Source organism: Chelmon rostratus, chromosome 17 (genome assembly GCF_017976325.1).
Source record: "Chelmon rostratus isolate fCheRos1 chromosome 17, fCheRos1.pri, whole genome shotgun sequence".
Classification (NCBI taxonomy): domain Eukaryota; kingdom Metazoa; phylum Chordata; class Actinopteri; order Chaetodontiformes; family Chaetodontidae; genus Chelmon; species Chelmon rostratus.
In genome coordinates this window covers 622,686-646,540 of record NC_055674.1, presented here as the reverse complement: position 1 = coordinate 646,540, position 23,855 = coordinate 622,686, and the positions used below count along the sequence as shown (strand labels likewise).

At 44.3% G+C, this 23,855-nt stretch overlaps 1 protein-coding gene across 1 annotated transcript in view; it reads left to right on the top strand.

Annotated features, from left to right (window-relative positions):
• The first annotated feature begins 280 nt into the window (after nt 1-280).
• stx1b (syntaxin 1B) overlaps nt 281-23,855 on the top strand; it is a 41,148-nt gene continuing 17,573 nt past the window's right edge. Inside the window, exon 1 of the mRNA XM_041956865.1 lies at nt 281-387. Within this exon, the coding sequence (XP_041812799.1) occupies nt 358-387 (30 nt within the window). The 5' untranslated portion in view covers nt 281-357. The remainder of the gene's footprint in view (nt 388-23,855) is intronic.

Genomic DNA, 23,855 nt, shown 5'->3' with positions numbered 1-23,855 from the left:
GGGCCAGCCTGAGCCAGAGCGGCGGAGAGGCACGATTTAAAAAAAGAAGACGAACCAGAGGAGGAGGGTTTCACGGCGCCGTCACCGCGCGGATAAAAAATCCGTCAGAAGAAGAAGCAGCAGCAGAAGGCGGAGACGCGTCACACCGCGCTGTTCCTCCCTCCATCTCTGTCCGCGTTTCAGGGAGCTGAAGAAGAGCTAAAACACGAAGAGGAGGACGAGCACTGCAACGAATCTTGTTGGGGAATCTCGGAGCGCAAAACGACGAACGACGCGGTGTTGGAAACCTCCCCCCCTCCCCTCCCGGACCAGGGCCGATTCTCCGTTTTCTAGCAGCCAGCTCGGCGCGGCGACACCATGAAGGACCGTACGGCGGAACTGCGAAGTGTAAGCTCACATTTTCCTCTTTATTTCGATCCATGTTGGCCTCCATGTTTCCTCCTCCTCCTCCTCCTCCTCCTCCTGCTCCCCTCTTCCTCCTCCCGCAGCCGCCGCAGCTCCACGGCCTCGCCGCCTCTCCTCCGCTGCATCCGGATGCAGGAGCGGTGCAAAACCCTGCAGAATCCCACATTAGTGCTCATTTGGCGTGTCTGCGGAGGAGGTCTGGGGGCTGAGCTGCGGCTCTGACTCTTCATGCTGTGAATACAGAGTGATGTGAAAGTAGCTGCAGCAGAGTTGGAGGATGGAGCTGAAATGGAGGCTTTTCTCAGACGCTCAATTGATTTTTCTCTCAGTTTCACTGGATGTTTGGTTTGTTGTGAGCCGAGCAGCGGGTGGGGGTCACGGTTTCAGCCCGGCCGCCTTCATTTTCTCTGTTTTCCGCCTTGAAGAAGCGGCATTGGAGCGCGCCTCGGCGGCTTTAGACGCAGAGGCCCTGCTCGGCTCTTGCATCGCGTTTTTCTCTCCTCATGCAGCTGCGCGCATGATGGGAAAACCTGCTTGGCTTAAAAAAAGCAAAACGCTCCCATCCATGCTAATTTGGCCGTTCATGTCCATGCATGCGTGCCTGGATGACCTGATGGAGGAGGAGGAGGAGGAGGAGGAGGAGAGCTGATTCTGAAATGAGCCGCGGACCAAAATGCAGTGATTTTTTTCCGAGGCCGCATCCTGCAGCCAGCGCGCGCCTCCTCCCAGAGCCGCGTGAATGTGGGAGCATCAGTCCCGATCAGGCGGAGGGAGGATCGATGCGCGGCTGGATGGATGAATCAGGATGCAGGTGGAGCGGAGCGGAGGATGCAGCTTTATCTGCTCCTTTTCCGCGTGCTTCCTGCCGCTCCTCCTGCTCCTGTCCGGATGATAGTGAAGGGAGGGGGAGGGGGAGGGGGGGTCCCTTCATTGTACCGAAGCCTCACCCATTTTATGACTATGTGGCTCCGCATCGGGTGAGACTGGAGGTTTTACCGCGTGTGGTTTGCGTAGCGGTGCGGCGCGGCGCGGCAGTGAGCGAACAGCTGATGCTGGCGGTTTGGGCGGATTGTGGTGGGGTTTTTGGGGGGGTGGGGGTGGAGGGGGGTGTCACATCAGCTGCTCAAACTCTGCAGCAGCTCCACGCGCCTCCCGCCGCCGCCACCACCCGGGTTCAACCGGGTTCGCGTCAGGCACATTCACACATCTATCTATCTATCTATCTATCTATCATTTTATTGATTTATTGGATATTATTAATATGAATTCATTTTGATTTTATTGGATTGTCTTTCCATTTTCCTCCCTCTTTCCATGTCTATGTGTGTTATAAATACATTTTGGGTGGATCAGATATTATTGATCAGGCGCTGATCAATAAATCAGCAGCTGAAAGGTGTGTGTGTGTGTGTGTGTGTGTGTGTGTGTGTGTGTGTGTGTGAGAGAGACTCAGCACCGCCTGGAGTTTACCGCACTGCTGTCCATCCATCCATCCACCCCTCCATCCCTATCCATCACTTCAATCTCTCCATCTTTTTCCCTCCTTTCCTCCATCTTTCTCCATCCCTCCATCATCCTCCCGTCATCCATCCACCTTTTGTCTTCTCTCCTCCATTCCTCATTTCAGCTTCCCTCCATCTTCTGTCCCTCCTTTTTATTCCCTTTTCCATCCTTTATCTCTCCATCTTCCTTCTATTTCCATCCATGACTTTAGCTGTCCTCCTGTCCTCTTTCCTCATCCCGCCATCGTCCTGTCATCACTCCGTCCCCGTCATCTTTCTTTCTTCATCTTCATTACGTCTTGATTCCTTCCTCCTATCCCTTCTTCTCCACCTTACAGCCTCCATCATCCCTCCTTTCCTTTGTCCATCCATCCTCCATCGCCTTCGCTCAGTGTTTCATCCTTCTGTTTCTAACCAAAGTGTTTCCTGTCCGAGCTGTAAAATTTGGACGAAACCAGAATCAGGCCGAGCGAATCAGAGATGGCGTCTGAATCATGTGACTAAATGTCGCTCGTCTGTGAAAAATCAGGCCTGTGGAGCGATGAGGAGGAGGCTGCAGCCTTCCTCACATGAACACATGAAGCTAGCAGAAGTGTCTGAGCTCTTTGAATGACGTCATCTCGCTGCGTCTCTTCTTCTGTGGTGTTTGTCTCCATCAGCCAATCAGATTCAGTTCACATCTGAGCTACGTTTAGCAGGAAACCAGAACTTCCAGTTTCTCTCTTCCTTTACTGATTTTAGCTCCATCATTCTGCTCTCCTCCATTTGTTCCTCCCCTCCGTCATCCATCCCTCCACCTTCTCTCTTTCACTTGTTATCTCAGCCTTCATACTCTTCTTCCCATCCTGCATTCCTCCGTCATCCTGCCATCACCCCATCATCGTCTTTCCCTCTTCTTTCCTCCGGCCCTTCTTTCAGCTCTCCTCCATCCACCTATCACTTCTTGTTTTCATCCTCTTCTCCTCCTCCTGTCCTCCCATCCCCCATCCCTTCTCGTCTCCATCCATCCACCATCATTTCCATCTTTACTGCCTCCTTCTTTCTCTCCTATTTACAGACCTCATCCCTTCATCCTCTCACTCTGTGCTGCAGATTCTTTCACTGTGCACGGTGGAGCAGCCGCCACAGAGGAAGAGCGTCGTCTTGCTGTGCGATGAAGAAGCCTCCTCGCTCCTCCGTCAGCGTCTTGTGTTCATTTTTGCTCGTTAATGAATCTCTCGTCCTGTCGGCCATGTTGGATGATCACTGGAGTGAAATCCGGCTCACGTAATCCTGCCGGTAACAGATGCTGCTGTATCATGCAGCAGCAGCTCGGTAGTAATAATTATATTTTTATGTAATCGTCCACATCACGGTGACGCTGGCTGCTCTCCTCCTCCTCCTCCTCCTCCTCCTCCTCCTCCTCCTCCGAGCAGCTCCGAGTCCACACGAGTGTGAACGAAGCCTGTGAGTGTGTGAATGAATGAGTAACGTTCCTGTGAGAGGATCCCAGCTCTGTGAAACAAAGCATCAGTCGGAGACGCAGCGACAGGAAGTGCAGCGACAGGAAGTGCAGTGACAGGAAGTGCAGCAACAGGAAGTGCAGCAACAGGAAGTGATTTCAGGAATCAGATTGAGGATTGATTGATTGTTTCTTGAAGCTTTTCTGAGTCTGTTACGTCACAGTGATTTTGATGCTGTTTGGTAAAACAAAGTAAAATCACATCTGTAGAGATTTTGTGTGTTTGATGATTGTCGGATGTCAAAAATGCTGCATCATTGTTCTGCCTGCTGCAGGAAATGCTGGGTCATGTTAGACGGCCGCTGCAGCTGCAGTCGGCTTCGATTCAGCAGATCAACATGTGCAACAGAAGAAGCTTCAACAAGCTGAGCTGTAACTGCCCGTCATCCCTCCTCTCTGTCTGCTCTCTGACCCGACACACATTAAAACACCCAAAATACCTCCAAGAAGTCATTTTCAGAGAGAGGAGACGAAACAAACTGGAATAAAACGAATAATCAAACTAGAAGTTCGTATCTTCTGTGAAGCGTTTCATGTTTTTCCATCGAGTGCAGCTTCAACAGAAGCTCCACGTCTGTTCAGTCAGAGCCTTCATCCTGCAGAGCAACACGTGCTGCGTTCACTGCCTCAGACGGCGTCCGACAGTTATCAACATGCTGACAGTCGCTGAGAGCTTCACCTCCTCGTGCTGCTCGTTTTCAGCCTCGCAGACGTTGAGCTCGTTGTTTGTTTTCTGGAGTATTTCAGGTGACTGTTTGACTACATACGACACCTTCTGGGTTTCATGTTGTGCAGACTGACGATCGAGCAGCTTTCTTTAGTTAAATCCTCAGAGAATTGTGCAGAGTTTGGTTGGTGCTGGTCAGACTCTTCTCTGGTGGATGTGTCTGAGCTGTGATTGGAGCAGCGATGGCGTCGGGCAGAATGAAGGTGGTGTTCATTTGATGTTGTCACGGCGAGCGACGTTCAAGTGCGAACGGAAAGAAAAGCTTCGTGCTTCATGAAGCTTCTTGTACTGATTAAAACCGGATTCAACCTGTTAGTGATGCGCCCACAGTTACTCCAGTACAGCAGTAATCCATTACTCTGAGGTGATTGTACTCTGAGTATTTCCACTTAATGCTGCTTTATATTTTCACCTCACTAGTTTTATTTGAAAGCTTTAGTTATTTTCAGATCCAGATTAAAATACACACTATTATCAATAACTGAAGTGTGATAGATTATTATTATCGATTAAACTCACCATTATAATCTGTACTTTATATTTATGTTATATTTGGAATTTAGAATCTGGCACTTAAAGTACTTGTACTAGTGTTACTACATTTACTACTTCTTCCCCCACTGCTCAGTGCAAATGGAGAAACAAAGACTGCTGGGTAATTAAGTGCTCAGCTGTGTGTGTGTGTGTGTGTGTGTGTGTGTGTGTGTGTGTTTGTGTGTGTGTTACTGCACCATATCCCATTTCAGTCTCATTGATTGTAACAGAAGGGGGTGGGGTTAAGGGCCAAGTGGGGACATAATTCACCCTCATATGGATGATTTACAAAAAAGCCATGTGTCACTGCAGCTCCATGCACACACACACACACACATGCACGCACACACACACATACGCACACACACACATGCACACACATATGCACGCACACAGGGGGGTCATGGCTGTAAAATGGCGTCATCTCATTTATTGGCGACGTCTGTCAGATCTGACCTCTCGGGTAAATCTGTTCTAACGTTCTCTGCTCGGTTCTCTGCTGTTCTGCTGCACCTGTGAGTGCACGTGGAGTCGACTGGAGATGAAACCGCGATCGCCAGGAAATCAATTAAATCTGTTTTTATTAGCAACTATTAAAGCTCCAGCGTGGAGGATTTAGTGGCACCTAGAGGTGACGTTGCAGATTGCAGCGTACCGAACGTCGCCCTCCTCAGCCTCCCTCAGTGTTTAGTTTGTCCGTTCCGGGCTCCTGTAGAAACATCGCTGCAACATGGTGGACTGTGAGGAAGAGGAGCAGCTCCCTCTGTAGATATGAAGACTCTCTGTGATCTAATAAAAACACAGCAGTTCTTATTTTCAGGTGAAATATGAAGATTATAATTATTTTCTGCTGATTCTGGACCTTTTATGGTTTGAAAAACCTGTTTCCAACTGGTCCAGATTTTCTGTTGATAGTTGATCAATAATGAAGAGGATTATGAGTTAAAACTCAGAAACAGAATGGAAGTGACTCGAGGATCCAGACCAGAATAAGCCCCTGCTCATGGTGGTGTCACTGCGATCTGTGGGAGGAGCTTTGGACCCGTCGTCCGTCACAGTGTGAGCTGAAGTGTAAAAATACGACCCTGACGAGCTCACTCCCGTCCCTGAATGCAGGACGTTAACTCGTAGTGAAGCACTTTCGCAGTGTGGGATCAGCAGGATCACTGCGATCAATCACGATCAATCAGTCACATCAAACCTTCAAACATAAAAACTTCAAAGAATCCAAAGATTCTGAAATGAATCATGTTTCTTCATTAAAACTCCGTCTCATGTGAGTGTAAATGCAGTGTTAAACAACGAGGCATCAGCTGATCCAATCAAACTAATGATCTGATCTGTTAGATTATTGATTACCTGTGCACCAGCCGGTGTGACAGAGCAGAACAGAGCAGAACAGAGCAGAACAGAGCGGGTGGTGCCCGGCAGTCGTTGTGCTTTGTTTTGTCCTGCTGGAGGCACCAGGTGGGTGGGTGTGTTTGTTTGACTTTATTTACCCAGAGAACACACACACACACACACACGCACACACACACACACACACACACGCACACACACACACACACACACACACACCTGCTGCAGAAAGATGACCTGCTGCTGTCTCGTCTCTCTCAGTAGTGACTTGCTCAAGGGCACCTTGACGCCAGCCGTCTGACACTTCCTGTTGCCTCACACTTTCAAATTAAAGTCAGTCTGAGCTGCTGTGGTTTCACACTTCCTGCAGCAAGACTTTCAAATTAAAATGAGTCTGAGCAGGAGCAGAAGCTTTTACAGCTTCAGCAGCAGATCATTATAAATAATATAATAATAATAATTAATTATATATATGTAAGTTAACTGTGATGTTAGCTGACAGGTTAGCCTCTGTTAGCTAGCTAGCATCCTGTGCTGGCTCTGACCCCATTTGTAGCTCCTGAATGTTTTTTCTGTATTTTTGATGTATTTTCCGAACATTTTGGTTTAATGAGTAAAAAGTTCACGAGCTCGCTGCTTCACAGCTGCTGTGTTTGTTCGTCACTCCTCATGAAAGTGTGAGTCAGTGTCGTCCTGTTTCCTGCAGGTAGATTCAGACTTCACATGATTTTCATGATTTTCTTCAGAAAGACAAACTTCACATAGAAAACCAAACGTCTTTTTAAAGGTTTTTAAGATGTTTTCTTCTGATCTTCACTTCTTCATTTTCAGTCAGTTTACCTTTCAGGGCTTTTCTCTCGCTGTGTTTATTGTGACTCTTTCCTACCTTGGTGAAATAATGCAGGAAAGAAAACTGACTGGATTCAACCAGTGAAATGAGTCAGTTCTCCAGTGTGGACACAGCAGAGAAGGTTCTGGGTGTTTCCCTCTCTCTGTCAGATACTCAGTGGAAACACCTGCTCAGGTGATCCTCACCTGGATTACCGCTATGATGAGGTCAGACTCAGTTTATGTTTGGACCATTTGAACTTCGTACATGTACATGAATACAGGAAGCTGCTGGTGTTCGCTCTGAAAATATGTTTCTGGCTACAGGCTCGATGCTAATGATAGCTAGCTCGTCACTATGAAGGTCTGCAGTGTGTGTGTGTGTGTGTGTGTGTGTGTGTGTGTGTGTGCCAGTGGCCATCCTTGAGTCAAGTCAAGGGCAAACCCACCATGACACCAAAACTGTGTTCACAGTTCACTTTCAGATCCTGATGCTATGTTCTACTCTGTGGTTCTCTACTGTTCTCTGCTGTTCTCTGCTGTTCTTTACTGTTCTCTACAGTTCTCTGCTGTTCCCTGCTGTTCTCTGCTGTTCTCTGCTGTTCTCTACAGTTCTCTGCTGTTCCCTGCTGTTCTCTACAGTTCTCTGCTCTTCTCTGCTCTTCTCTGCTCTTCTCCACTGTTCTCTGCTGTTCCCTGCTGTTCTCTACTGTTCCCTGCTGTTCCCTGCTGTTCTCTGCTGTTCCCTGCTGTTCTCTACTGTTCCCTGCTGTTCTCTACTGTTCTCTGCTGTTCCCTGCTGTTCTCTACAGTTCTCTGCTGTTCCCTGCTGTTCTCTACTGTTCTCTGCTGTTCCCTGCTGTTCCCTGCTGTTCTCTACTGTTCTCTGCTGTTCCCTGCTGTTCTCTACTGTTCTCTGCTGTTCCCTGCTGTTCTCTACTGTTCTCTACTGTTCTCTACTGTTCTCTGCTGTTCCCTGCTGTTCTCTACTGTTCTCTGCTGTTCCCTGCTGTTCTCTACTGTTCCCTGCTGTTCTCTACTGTTCTCTGCTGTTCCCTGCTGTTCTCTACTGTTCTCTACAGTTCTCTGCTGTTCCCTGCTGTTCTCTGCTGTTCTCTGCTGTTCTCTACAGTTCTCTGCTGTTCCCTGCTGTTCTCTACAGTTCTCTGCTCTTCTCTGCTCTTCTCTGCTGTTCTCCACTGTTCTCTGCTGTTCCCTGCTGTTCTCTACTGTTCCCTGCTGTTCCCTGCTGTTCTCTACTGTTCTCTGCTGTTCTCTGCTGTTCTCTACTGTTCTCTGCTGTTCTCTACTGTTCTCTACTGTTCTCTACTGTTCTCTGCTGTTCTCTGCTGTTCTCTGCTGTTCCCTGCTGTTCTCTACTGTTCTCTGCTGTTCTCTGCTGTTCTCTACTGTTCTCTGCTGTTCTCTGCTGTTCTCTGCTGTTCTCTGCTGTTCTCTACTGTTCTCTGCTGCCTCTCCTGGTTCTTGCTGTCTGTTTCTGTGCAGCTGTTTTAGACCTCGATGGTTTTCAGTGAGAAACTGTTGGTTTAGATTGTGATCAGATCAAATGATCCGTTTTCTCTGATTCGTCCACACTCAAACACACACACACGTGTTCTTTTATACTTGTGAGAACCCTCGTTGTAACTCCAAACCTGACCCTAAGTGAACTGCGTTTATTCAGAGCTGTCCTGGTTCAAAGCACTTTACATCCATGTGACGTGTCACCTGTCATCAGCAGCGAACCAGACGCAGCATCAGCAGGTCGGGGTTCAGTGGACAGTTTGACATGTGGACCTTACATCAGACGTATGAAGCCACTGGAATATAAAAGATACAGAAACACAATTTTAAAAGAGTAAAATAAAACAAAATGTAAAAAAAAGCTAAAACTGATGAAACAGGAGAATAAACTCACGATGCAGCTTCAGTGCGATATGAGATAAAAACAACTCAAACAACTTTCTTTTATCTTCTCATGATTCAAAATGTTTCCTCTTTACAAAAATATCCTCCAGAAACTTGTTCTTGTGTCCCGAAAATATCTTCAAATTCCAAAATGTCCTTATTTTCCAAAAATCACATTAAACACCAAAACAACTAATTGTTGTCAAAACTGAACCTGCGTCACTTTCAGACACGTCAGCAGTTCACCAGAAACGTCCTCACGTGTGTGTGTGTGTGTGTGTGTGTGTGTGTGTGTGTTTTCATGTATTATAGATGTACCCCTCCCCCCTCCACAGCTCAGTGAGCAGCGTCCTAACAGCAGCAAACATCCTCCTCCTCTTCCTCCTCTTCCTCCTCTTCCTCCTCCTCTCATCCTCTGAACCTCTGAGGCTGATTTATCTTATTGGTCAAACATGTAAATATTCTTTCATTAGTTCAACCAATCAGACAGCAGCTGGTGGGGGAAACGTCATTAAGCTGGACTCAGATCAGGCTGGTCCGTGTTTCCATGTGGCGAGGCAGTGATGTCATGCTGATGTCACAGGTTTTCCCGTTGAACGAAGGGTTTTCTCAGTTCGGGTGAACCAGCTGTGAATTGAACGATGGACATGTTTCACAGGTCTTCTCCATGGAAACAGCCTCTGACTCTGATGGGTACTGTAGTATTTTGAGGGGGGGGCAGTAAGAATGTGTTCTGCTAGAATAATTTTAAAAATTCGAACATAACGAATCAGCAGGTCTGCGTCTGGAAAATGGGGGTGGGTCACTGCATGAATTCCCAAATGTGCACAGTGAGGTCATGATGCACCGATGAGGTCACGATGCACCAAATCAAACTACTCAGGAAGGATTCTGGGCAGGGATTCGATCACGAAGTGGAATTTTTACTCTTCACACCTTCATTTAGAAAAGAATCAGATCTGTGTCACACAAACAGTTTTGAGGGAAACCAGATCTGGGTCACAATCACCTGCAGCCTGGAAACACACACACACACGCACGCACGCACACACACACACACACACACACACGCACACACACACACACACACAGAGTAACGTGCTTCCTCTCTCGGGGGAACAGGAAGTGGAACCAGGGCGGCGGAGTGTTTCAGGAACACAATAAATGAATCCTGAAGGACGTTTGGTGACTTTCTGCTCTGATCACTGATAACGAGGAACAAAGTGAAACAATTAGAGAATTTTTTTAGAATTTTCTCCTAAAAAAGTTGTTTTATTTAACTGGAAGACTAAAAAAATTCTAATGTGTGTAAAAAGTGTTTTCTGATTATTCTGATTTGATATTAAATGTTAACAGCAGGTTTGTGATTTTCACATCTGGTGAATTTCATGTTGTATCTGGTGCTCGTTAGGACTCTTGATGGCAGCAGCAGCGACTGCATCATCAAACAAAGAAACTGAAGATAAAATAAAACGCAGCTTGACTTTTAGTCAACGAGCCACATGTTTCAGTGACGTTTCTGAGCTGGACGATGTTGTAGCTTCATCCTTCAGTCCACCTCCGTCAGTCAGGATTAAATCATCTGGTCTCACAGTTTGGAGATAAAATGAACAATAATTCACTACAAACATAAATCAGAACAGATCCAGAACCACAGGAAGTCAAGTCACAGCTGCTTCAAGAAAAGAATCCTGACACAGTAGAAACAGATCAAATACCACGAGCTGAAACTGATGAAACTGGATGAAACTGAAGAACTACGAGCCGGGGCAGACCTGCAGGGTTCTGGCCGTCTGTTGCATAAAATATGAATCCTGCTTCTCCTGCTTCAGTTTGGACTCTGGGGACAGGAAGCAGAACTGAACCCAGACCAGCTGAGTGGTCTGGACGCTGGGTCAGCGGATCAGAAATAAATCGTTAAGTGCTTCATAAAGCAGCTGCAGAATTGAAGAATCAGTTCACTGACACACAGGAGGCCAGAGGGAAGATCTGAAAACTAGACTGATGTGATCTCTCCTGGTCTAGACTCTGGATTAGCTGCAGCTTTTCCTTTCATTAGAGTTCTCAGGTGACAGATTTTCTCCTCATGTGGATGTTGAAATTCAGGTCCAAGTCCGGGACTACACCAAGACCTCTGGCCTGGTTTGTGGTCTTAAACACAGTCTGAAGCTGAGTTCTGAGTTTTCATCCAGACATTAATTCGATGGTGCACTCAGTGTTTGTCTGGGACCAGTTCTATAGATCTGTGCATCGTCTGCGTAGCTATGGAACGGTTCTCTGCTGTTTTCTCTCACCTGAGCAGGTGAACGGGGAAGAGAGCAGATCAGACGAACTGAGGTCACATAAAGACGCCGTCCGGAGGTTTTTCAGTCTCCAGAGACGCAGCGACGGTGACGCTAAAGGGTGGTTGTCACTTTCACTTTCCTGAGCTGCGTTCAAGTGATTAATTACTGCAGGAAAACCTGCAGGAGGCTCATTATTACAGCACACAGACAGAACGCGCCTCACACAAAGATATTAATTAAAGAAATAAAATGAATCTGTGAGGATCAAACGAGCCCAGTGAAACCAAACCAGACCACATGTATGAATGTGCTGTTTTAAAGCCGTCACTTTATCGCCAGGAAGATGATTCTGATCCTTCATTTTTACTGAAATTTGATGTGAGAAATGGCTTTTTAGCCAAGAGCAGGTACATTTGTTCAGTGAAAACTAGAATCAGCCTTTGAAGCCCATCAGGTGTAATCAGATCTGCTCGTTCTCATTAGAGTAACTTCACTCTAATCCTGCAGATCTGATCAGATTTCTACATTTTCTACTGTGAATACAAAATACAAAACGTTGATATATCAATAACAATATTAAGTGTGTGATAATTGATAATAATTTTCCTGAAATTAATAGCCAATCACAAAAATATTCATTGATAATCAAATAATCAGAGCTGAGGTCATTTTGTGAGGAAAAGTTTTAATATTTGCTGGTTTCTGACAAAATAAATCTTAAAAACGTTAAAGGACATTTTTCAGTATTTTCTGATATTTATGGACCAAACAAAAAAGAAAATAATCGATAGATCAACCGATCGATCATTAGATGTGATAATATTTTTTTATATTTCTGGTTTATTGCACCACAGTGCAGAAGAGACTGACAGACACATACTGAGTGCACAGACATGTGGAGGCCAGAGCGATGAAGGAGTGAAGAGGCCTGTTAGACCAGGAGTGAGTCAGTCATCTTCATCACCTGAGCTGCAGCAGCAGAGAAGAAGAACTCACCTCAGATTTATGGGGATTCATTTTTTATATTTTTTAAGTGAATTTCAAACAAAAACCTCTGTTGCTTCTGAAATACTTCAGATTAATCAGGTTCACAGCTTCAAATAAATCACAGGTTCAACCATTTGGACAATCAATACTCAGAGCCGAAGCCCTGATTGTGTAGCTCAGCTGTGATGCTGATGGTGTGATTCATCAATGCCTGATCAATACTTTATTGAAGCCCCGTCAGGTGTGTCGCTCATGGAAGGTAACAGATGTGTTAGGAAACACAGAAAAAGACACAGTGCTGTCTGATTTGACTGTTTCAGTGAGTGTTTTTGCCTTTTGACTCTGGTTTAACCTTCGCCGTTGGGGGGCGATGAGTTCATGCTGAGTGTCCACAGCGGTATTTGTCAGAACTTCAGATGTTTGCAGTGGCGTTTGGGACGATGAGCACATTTTACACATAAAAGCTGTTCAAGGTGTTTTAAGTAACAGACTGAATTACAGACTAAAACATCAATCACATGCTTGATGAATAAAAATAAATAAAATGTTAAAAATCAGAGGACCCAGGATGAAGCTCTGGGGAACTCCACGTATTGTCATGTCAGCCTGCTCGGATGCAGAACTACCATTGAAAGCATCAGTGGTTTCATGGAGCAGCTGAAGGACTTCAGATTAACACAAAGGAGACCTGTTTGTTTCGGTTTATCTCAACCAGGACCACAATCTGTCCACAGCCTTAAGCTAGTCCTAACTTTAACCGTCAGTACTGAAACTGAGATTAATTATCGGCACTAACAGTGTTTAATGTAATACAAGAGCATTCGACGTTGAACTCTGATTCATTTCAAATCATCTTTAAGGATCTTCATTAATTAGATGAAATATTAAGCTAATTGGAAGATTTCCTTAAAAATGTAAAGAAACATTTCACCAAGACAAGAAAAAATAAAAAACGTTAGAAATGATGAATTATGAAATCACCACGTCATCTACGCCCCTCCATCATCCATCATCCATCCTCCTCCTCCTCCTCCTCCTCCTCCTCCTCCTCCTCCGGGTGCAGCAGCAGTGACATGAAGGAGCCAGCAGCACTGAGGCACTCTGGGTAATCTAACTGTTTTCCCAGGATGCAATGGATCAATAGAAAATCTTCTTTTAGTCGGGTGGCGGCTGGCAGGCGGCCTCAGTGTGTGTGTGTGTGTGTGTGTGTGTGTGTGTTTCCTCATACCAGCACACACACACTGTTGGATGAAGACCTCGTAACGTTTGTACCCCCCTCTCTGATAATACTGGACGTCTTTTTTCATGAGGTCAAAGTCAGACATTAACCTGCTCTGATCTTACCTGTTCCAGGTAATTACAGGTAATCAATACGCCGGCAGAACTACTTTAATGAGTCATTTTTAGCATCAACGTTTAGAAAATCTCCAGGAGCAAACAGGAAGTCTCTACTGAGCATGCTCCAAGGCCGAATGGGACGCCATCTTTAAACGCCACCCTGTCCTCCTTCATTCATCCATGGCAGGTATTAAATATATTCTCCTCCCTAATGCTCCCCTTCATCCTCCTCTTCATCCTCTCATTCTCTCCTGCCTCCCTTCTTTCCCATTTTACCTCCCCCAAACCTCCCCTTCCCCTCCCCCATCCCTTTCACTTCTTCTTTCCTGTCAAATATTAATCCACCTCCTTCTCTCCTTCCTTTTAATCCTTCGTCCACCTCCACCCTTCCTCTCTTTCCCTCCATCAACCCCTCCTCCTCCTCCCCCTCTCTGTCCATTAGCAGCCCCCATAAAAGCCTCTTCCTGTCTTTTTTCTTTCTTTCTTTTTTCTTTCTGTCTTTCGTTCTGTGCTGTTCCTCCATCTCTTTATTTCCTGCGTTTGTCCCTCTGGCGTCTCCTCAGTGAAGAACAACAAGTCGACGGCAGTCTGACCGTTTATTTATAGACTCAAAGAAATGAAGACAGAAGACAGACAGAGTGTGTGTGTGTGTGTCTGTGTTTGTGTGTTTGTGTGTTTGTGTGTGTGTGTGAGGTTTGATGTCACTTGTCTTTTATTCTGTCTCCTCGGTTTCTCTATAAAAGTCTCGGTTTTCCTCGCTGTCACTGAAAGCAGCTTGAACGTATGTTTCTGTAACACCATCGCTGACAGAGAGGTGGAGTCCTGGTGGAGGACAATCAGCTGACTCTGCAGCGCCACCTTCAGGAGCTTTGTGGAGACTTTCAGTGTTCATCTGTCAGACTTCACTTCTTCCAGAGAAGAAGCTGAAAAAAGCCTCCGATCAGCAGACAGACTCAGTCAGAGAGCAGCTGCTCAACATTTAGCATTTAGCAGCTAACGAGCTGGAGGAGACCAAACACAGAGCTAAAACAGAGAGAACGCTGGACTGACTCCCCATGGATGAAAGGTGATGATGTGTTGATGTTATTTCAGGTTTAACATGAACTCTGCTGCCACATTTCTCAAATTTTCTCATGGTCATTTATTGTTTTTATTAGAAAATAGGCAAGATTTAAATGTTTTTCCTTCTAACATATCAGAACAGACGAAAAAAGCAACGTCAAAATCACCGTAATGAAAACTCTGTTTATGAGTCCGCTAATTAACAGAAAATGAATCTGCAACAGTTTTGATAATCAATAATTTTTAAGAAAAAATGCCAAATATTTGCTGGTTCCAGTTTCACAGATGTGTTGATTTGATGCTTTTCATCGTTACATACGATAATAAACTGAATACATTTAAAATACGTTTCAAGAAAAAAATCGTGTTGTGTATGTTCTGACATTTTATCAACAAAATGAATCAGAGAAATGATTAATGGATTAATTGAAGTCATTATTAGATGCAGCTCCACACTGTGAAACGTTTGTCTTTGTATCAAGCTTTATTTAAACAGTTTTAACATGTTTGTCAATGAGCTCGATATTTTAAAGACTGACAATAATGAGCCTGTGTAGACGTTTTTATCATTTTTATTGTCAGCTGAATGAAAACACATCAGTTCAGTTCACGCTGTATGAATTCATTCATTCATCACACACTCTGTTGTGCTGCATTCATGTGCTCACCCGAAAATCTGACATCTGATTGTCACATTTACGTTTTTTTAATCATGATTTTTTTCACAAACTAAATTATACTTTTGGTTGAATTTTAAAAAATTAAAGGCGCATTTTTCTGATAAAAGCGTTTTAAAATCCGATTGATCAAAGTGACGTTTGTGTGTTTGAGCGAACGTGAGCGAGCGGTCACAGAGAGCACAGATGGACTCTGGGTAGAGCCAGAGATCCCAGTGGATTGTGGGTAACACAGCTCGCTGCTGGCATGGTTTCCTGCTAACACACACACACACACACACACACAGACACAGTGTGTATCCATGCATGCAAAAACATTCACCAACACACACACACACACACACACACACACTGGCTGGCATCAGAAACACACTCTGACACCTGAGGTCAACGTCCTGATTTAAGTCTGCATGACATGAGGGGGGGATGAAAGAAAAAGAATAGAAAGGACACAAATGTATGAAGGTTAGAACATCGTACGAAGAAAGAAAGGAAAAGAGAGAACTGATCGGAAGGAAGTAAAGAAATGGAGGAGGAAAGGAAAAGGACAGGAAGGAAGAGACGAAGGACAAGAAGACAGAACGAGAGGAAAGGAGAGCAAGGAGGGAAAGTGAAAGACGAAAAGCAAAGAAAAGGAAGAAAAAAGAAAGGGATGGATGGATGGATGGATGGACAGAGCATTGGATGGATGCTGAGATTTGGGTGGAGGTGGAACAGAGCAAATTTAACCTGTAAAACTGTAAAAAACACACACCTTTGACTTTAAACCACCAAACTCATTTCAATGTCGTTTTTCTTAGTTTGACCTGAAACGTCATTTTCTTTAGTCGCTTTGTGACCTCTGGATGATCTGTGGACCCCCCCGGGGGTCTGGACTGTATCTAAGTACAAATTAGTATTTCCATATCCATCACTGTTATCAGTGACACTGAAATGAAATGAGATGCCGTGAAGGTAAATAAAATAAAACAGGATCCAGAACTGAACCTTGAGGAACTCCAAAGCAGTTTTTGGCCAAATGAAGGATTTGTTCTATGTCCCAGAACCAGTTTAGAGCAAATCAATCAACGGCTTTTTTATTTCTGTGTCATGACCAACGATTGATTGATGTGATTATAAGACAGCATCTCAAACATCAGGAATAAAAGACTCATAATTAGTTAACGCTCAGTCTTTGATTCGGGTTGAATCACTTTTAGCTCTGCGGAGTTTCCAGTTTGCATTATTTGAACATGTGATGCAGAAATGAGGAGAAATCCTGAAACTGATTTAAGGTGAAACTTATTTCACCTTATTTTTTGGTTGTAGTTATTTCAACGAGCATTTTTACAGTGAAGCAGCTGAACACTGTCCTCTCTCTCTCTCCCCTCCCCCATCCTGTAAGTACAGCTCGCTCGCTCTCTCCCTCCATCATCACCCATCCCCCCTCTGTCCTCATCTTTTCCTCCTGTTCCTCCCCTCCCCATCTCATCCACCCTCTCTCTCTCTCTCGCTGCTCTTCATCTCCTTCCTCTCCTCGTCCTCCTCTTCGTCTCTCCGCTCTCGGTGTGTGCAGGGCTGCGGGGCTTCAGTGTTCAGTCAGTCACATTAATCACATTAATTTGCTCATAAACACACACATGTGCACATACGTGTTGTCACGTTTGCAGATTCAGTTTTATTATCGGAGCGCCACAGAGAGCAGAACATTTCACATGTAGGTGAAGACTGATGATGATGATGATGATGATGATGAAGACAGTTCACTGTGTCTCACCTCTTTTCACCTCATGACCTCGTTTCTGTAATTCTCCTCTGGCTCGAGAAATTAGACCTTAATGAAGCCGCATATTTAAATATGTGCTGCAGCTGCACAGTCAGAATGAACCAATCGACTGATGTGATCAGCTGTTCTGACGGGTTTGTATTGAACCCTCAGGAACTGGGTTTTCTGTTAAATCTGAAGTTTGTGGATTAATATTCCTGCTGGATGTTGTATTTTACTGCTGCAGATGTTTCAGGTTGAGCTACTTTATATACTGTTGCTTTAAACAGTTTATTTAGCTGAAGAAGGACGAGAAGTTTCTCAAGACATGAAGGAAAATCTGGAGATATGAGCTTTTCACTGGACAGGAAGGAACTAGTAACTAAAGCTGTCAATCAAATATTCAGTAAATATTTAGTTTGATTTCTACTTTCTTTGAAATTGAACCTTCAACCACAGTCCTGCAGCGTCGCAGAGGGCGGGGCTGAGCTCTTACCCAGCATCCACTGGGCTTGTAAAGTTCATTCTAGTGTTGTGATACTGCCTGTTTGTATATGGATACTCCAACCAGCTGATTAAACTGAGCTCATATTGATCACGGCAGCAATCAATATAATCAATCAAACAGCATCATATCAGTCGAAGTGCAGCTGCTGATTTCTAATTGTCTGTGTGTGTGTCTGTGTGTGTGTGTGTGTGTGTCTGTGTGTGTGTGTGTGTGTAAATGTGTCTGTGTGTGTGTGTGTGTGTGTGTGTGTGTGTGTGTGCGTGCGTGTTGCATCAGTGTGAGGAGCTCTTCCACTGATATTTTTGCTGTGCAGCTGTTCACAGAGTGTAAACAAGCTGACACACACACACACACACAGAGTCAGGTTGATACATTACAGACGTGTTAACAGCCAGCACAAACGCCTCCTTCTGTCTGTCATTGACCTTCCTCCTCCTCCTGCTCCTCCTCCTCCTCCTCCTCCTCCTCTGGATGAAGAGCGTGCCTCTGCTGTTATGTAACAGTGCTCAGATATTCATCAGGCTCGTACTCGTTACAGTAAAGCTACAGAAACACAGAAGAAGAAGAAGAAGTGAGCCCTGAAGAGGAGCTCAACTCTTCATCTTATTAAAGGGTCAGTTCACCCAAACACTCAAACCTCTCTAGTAGAAACAGGGAGATGTTACCATGGTAACAGAGATGCTGTGAGTCCACCACCCTGCAGGCAGAAGCATCAGATCCTGAAGGCTCATTGATAAGAAAAGCAAAATGAATAATATCTGATTACTGTTGTTTTACTCACAGCTGTGTGTGTGCGTGTGTGTGTGTGTGTGTGTGTGTGTGTGTGTGTGTTGCAAACCCCTAATGACTGTTAATGCAAAAATGAAATGACTGTTAAAGATTTCTATTAGTTTGGTTCCACACTCTGTGGATTAGCTAGAACATTCTTGTTGTTATTGTTGTTTATAATCACTGAACAAACATCACTGAACAGACATCACTGAACAAACATCACTGAACAGACATCACTGAACAGACATCACTGAACAAACATCACTGAACAAACATCACTGAACATCACTGAACGAACATCACTGAACAAACATCACTGAACAAACATCACTGAACATCACTGAACAAACATCACTGGACAAACATCACTGAACAAACATCACTGAACAAACATCACTGAACAAACATCACTGAACAAACATCACTGAACATCACTGAACAAACATCACTGGACAAACATCACTGAACAAACATCACTGAACAAACATCACTGAACGAACATCACTGAACAAACATCACTGAACAAACATCACTGAACATCACTGAACAAACATCACTGAACATCACTGAACAAACATCACTGGACAAACATCACTGAACAAACATCACTGAACAAACATCACTGAACGAACATCACTGAACAAACATCACTGAACAAACATCACTGAACATCACTGAACAAACATCACTGAACATCACTGAACAAACATCACTGAACAAACATCACTGAACAGACATCACTGAACATCACTGAACAAACATCACTGAACAAACATCACCGAACATCACTGAACAAACATCACTGAACAAACATCACTGAACATCACTGAACAATCATCACTGAACAGACATCACTGAACATCACTGAACAAACATCACTGAACAAACATCACCGAACATCACTGAACAAACATCACTGAACAAACATCACTGAACAAACATCACTGAACATCACTGAACAAACATCACTGAACAAACATCACTGAACAGACATCACTGAACAAACATCACTGAACATCACTGAACAGACATCACTGAACATCACTGAACAAACATCACTGAACATCACTGAACAAACATCACTGAACATCACTGAACAGACATCACTGAACAGTGTGTGGAAACAGCAGAGTTGTTGCTGTCTGTCATTAAGAGGCAGTTAGACATGGAGTTCATCTGTGTAGAACAGAAACTTTAAAGGATAAATGAAATGAGGCTTTTTATTTAAACTCTAACTCTGATCACTGATGTGTTAAAAGGATTAAAACTAAATAAAACAAGAAACATCCTTAATGTCTGTTCAATAATGTGCTGCAACAAATCACAGTCACAGAGACGTGTTCGGACCACAGAGGCTGCTTCAGTGTTTCAGACATTTCCCATCAGCCCCTGCTGCTCTCCAGAGGCGGTGAAACCTTTACAGGCGCTGCTGTTGGTAAAAACACTCTGACAGAGGAGATAAAAAGACGGTGGAGATGTGTGTTTTCCTGAGGATGAGGGCTGTGTTGATGACAGCAGCTGATTGGTGAACAGAGGCAGCTCTTTGTTACAGAGCTTATCGTCTCAGACCAGACATGTTCAACGTCATTGTGTCTGTGTTTCTGTTTCCCATGATGCTCAGCAACAGACGTATCTGCAGGACTCGGTTTTAAAGGGGTCACCATTGGGTTAATGTGGACTGGATCTTACTTGGATCACTGATAGACTATAGTTAGACCCTGTAGGACCCTGTTAGATGAATGCTGGACCCTGACAGCCCATAATAGACCCCAGCAGACCATATTGAGACTGTATTAGGCTCCTGATCCAAAAGTAAGAATCTGTTAGACCCAGGTAGACCCTGTTAGACATGAGAAAGCTGTCAGAACTATCGATCCACAAGCGTCAGGTTCTGCTGGTTCTGACAGCAGAGGAAGACTTTGATCCTTGTAGAACTTGTTGGAGAAATTAAAACATCTGAATCGTTTCCTGTTATATTTTGCCTCAGTTCTGGATCTGCAGCTCTGACGCAGTGAAAGAAATAGCTTCAGCACATAACATGACTGTGGCTAGCTGTTTCCCCCTCCTCCCACTCTTTATGCTAAGCTAACGCTAACCAGGCCCTGACTCACTGAAACTGAAGATTTCCTACATCTCGATCTTTTCCTGTAACCTCACACATTCGGTACAGTCAACAGATTATACAGCAGAAATATTCGTTTTACACACACACACACACACACACACACACATTCAAGCTGTTTCCTCTTGTCCTGCTGTGTGTGTGTGTGTGCGTGTGTTTCTGTGTGTGTCCTGACACTCTTAATCTCCAAAACGATGCCAGAGGCCAGAATATTCCACCATCACACACACACACACACACACACACACACACACACACTTGTTTTTCTGTACCTTTGGGGACATTACATAGACTTGCATTCATTTCTTGGAGAAGATAACCTTAACCACAATAACCTTAGCCTCCATAAGGAAAACGAGTCCTCACAATGTGAGAAATGCAAACACACACAGAGTCAGGTGTGTTGGCAGGTTGGACGGTGGAAGCTGCCATCAGTCTCTGTGGGACGCTGCAGATCCAGGTGGAGACACCTGAGACAGATACATATATATAAAGCTGTTTCAGTGTCACTGAGCATTCATATGTGAGATCTGTGGACAGAAGAAGGATAAGACAAACCAGAACCAGGTTTGAAAGCAAAGTTCACCATTTTTACCTCCTTTGTCTCTTTTTTACCTTAAAGTAAAAAAGGACATGAAACAACTTCAAAAATCTTGTTTTTTGAATTTGTAAAATAAAGTTTTAGGAGTCAGTTCTGGAAAAAATGATCTGATGAGCAGATTTTTGTGATGCAGGATCAGCCGAGATACAACATGATGGCAAAGTGTTTTATACCTGCAGTGTGTGTGTGTGTGTGTGTGTGTGTGTGTGTGTGTGTGTGTGTGTGTGTGACAGAGTAAACATGAGGACATCACATATAAATCAACACACCATATATTTATATGTTAGTGCAAACATGACCAGTCTCTGGACCTCGTCTTGGACCCAGACCTGGGTTTGGCACAGGTCTGTGTGTTTCAGAGTATAAACAAACCCTGTGGGGCGTGCAGCAGCTAAACTACAGTTCCCATGATGCCTAAGTGGCAGATGGGTCTGGACCCCCTCCTGCAGCTTTACTGGCTGATGTTATTTATATCTGAGGGTTCAGGCGTCACTGACCTGGTTTATAATGTTTGCTTAGCTTTTATTTGACCTGCTGAGAAGACTGAAACTGTTCTCAGATCAGATCAGTCCAGGAGATAAACAAACATTTACAGAGGTGAGTGTCATGTGACTAACAGCAGGCCAGTGTGCAGAGAAGAGTGCTTTCAGATTAACGGGCCGTTAAACGAAGCGTTTCTCTTATTTTAAATCTCAACATCGACTCAGATCTGAGATGTAAACGTCCCACTGAAGGCCTGTTCTGTCTGTGGGACTAACGAGGGATCAGGAGACCAATTAGCAGATCAGTCAATAATGAAACTGTTAGTCACAGCCTTACAAACTGTCATGAGGAGAAAAAGAGTAAACTAGAACTAGAATAGTTTGTGTGAGGAAACTGAGTGTGTGAATTGTTCACAAGTGAATTATTTTCTGAGAGTCTCAGCTGAAGCTGAAGCACTCCGAGGAGGTGAAGGGTCAAGTGAAGTTAAAGCACTGAAATGGTTTGAAGTGTCTGTTGAGATGTAAGAGAGGGAAACAGGTGAAATGTCTTTGATCCTTCATCTAAAAACACCCACTGCATAGTAATGATAATCATCATCATCATCATCATCAATGGGACTGACGAAGGAATTCAGGAGTTTTATTCCCGGCAGTGAGACTTTAAACACCATTAAACTTTCATTTGGGAGGTAAAATGTACAGAAAGAATAACTGAATAACTAAACCAATGAATCAGAAGAGAAAAATATTTTCTGTCACTGAATTTTGATGATTAGTTTTTGATTGATGAAGCTCAGTTTGTTGATTTCAATCAATCGACGTGATGTGAAACAGTGAGACAGATAAAATGGAAGTTAACAATTGTAGCATCACAGTTAGCTTGTGTGTTTAGCTTGAAAGTGGCAGGAGTGTGTTTGTCCTTCCCTCCGTCTCCTCTGCAGAGTCAGTGTGACGCAGGGTGAGGAAGAGGGGAGGACAGAGGGGGAGGAGGGGAGAGAGGGACACTATCACTGCAGTCAGAACACAAAGAGATGCACACAGACAGAGGAGCAGGCGGCGATGCTATGCTATGCTAACAGCTAGCTGCGATGCTTCATACAATAAGACATGTTGAACTTCAGGGTGGCACCAGCAACGGAGCAACAGCCAGACATTTTATATCCTCACGCAGCTGAACCACATCCCCCAAAACCTGATTCCCCTCCAAGCCTTAAACCCTCTGCCAGTCAGAAAAATATCAGCCAATCACTGAAGCTCAGGGGTCACCAAAAATGTATTTGTTGGAGGACTGGACACTCAAATAAAATGAAGAAAATCTCATTTTTTCTAACATTAATATTGGATGTTTATTGTTTGTATATGTTTTTTATTTTATGAAGGCATTTTATCAAACCACAGTCAACCACCAGGAGTGATGATTCAATTAAACTTTATTTATAGAGCACATTCAGTCTAATAACTGGAACCAAAACTGTTTCTGTCTGTGGAGGCAGAGGGTCTTTTCTTAGCATGTTAGCTAGCTCTGACATCGATTTAAATTAGCAGTAACATCAAACTGCTAACATTAGTCGTCAGTTGACAAAGCAGGTCTTTAGCCTGTTAGCATTCTAGCTTGTGTTTTATATGAGTTGTAATGGAGATGAGAGGCTCATTAGGTTAGTCATTAAGCTGTCTGTCTGCGTCTCAGCCTACCTGTCCTGTCTCATGTCTTTAATGGCTCCTCCTCTGTTTACCCACCTGTCCTTCTCTGCTTTTGTCTGTCCACCAACCGTCTGTCTGTCTACCTGCATGTCTGTCTCTCAGTCTGTTTATTCAGCTTCCTGTCTGCCCTCTCAGCTTGTCTCTCTCTCTGTCTGTCCTTCAGTACCTCAGCACTCTGTCTGGCTCTCTGTTGCACTAATGTTTTGCAAATATAAAATGTTAATTCACTTCTAAATGCAGATTATTGTTATCATCATATCTACAGACCGTCACCTATCAGCCAATCAGAGTAGACGTAACGAGTGGGTTCACTGATTAAACATGATGTCATCGTGATGTTATCGGTTAACCTACTTCAGGTCTGAGGTCTGTTAGAGACGACATTAAAGACTGTCGATACTGAGGCGCTTTTCATTATCTGCAATCAGTTACACACACACACACACACACACACACACAGCTTAAAACACACACTGACTGTACACACTCTGCTCTAGTAACAATAACAAAAATCCAATCAGTGTAATAAGACACTGTTTACTTTCTCTGGGCGATCGCTTTAGTCTGCCTCACCTGCTGACCTCACCTCACCTGTTGACCTCACCTCACCTGTTGACCTCACCTCTCCTCTATTTGTCTGGATTTGTGTCTGTTTTCTCATAGCTTCGGATATCTTTGGTTGTCAGAGACTGTTCCTTTCCTGCCGAATGTACTGAATCATTTTCAGTCCAGACTTTGAAGGTCTTTGAGGTGTATTTGTGCTTTTGGGTTTGACTCATCGTGATGTTCAAGGTTTTATCTCTCACGTGTGGC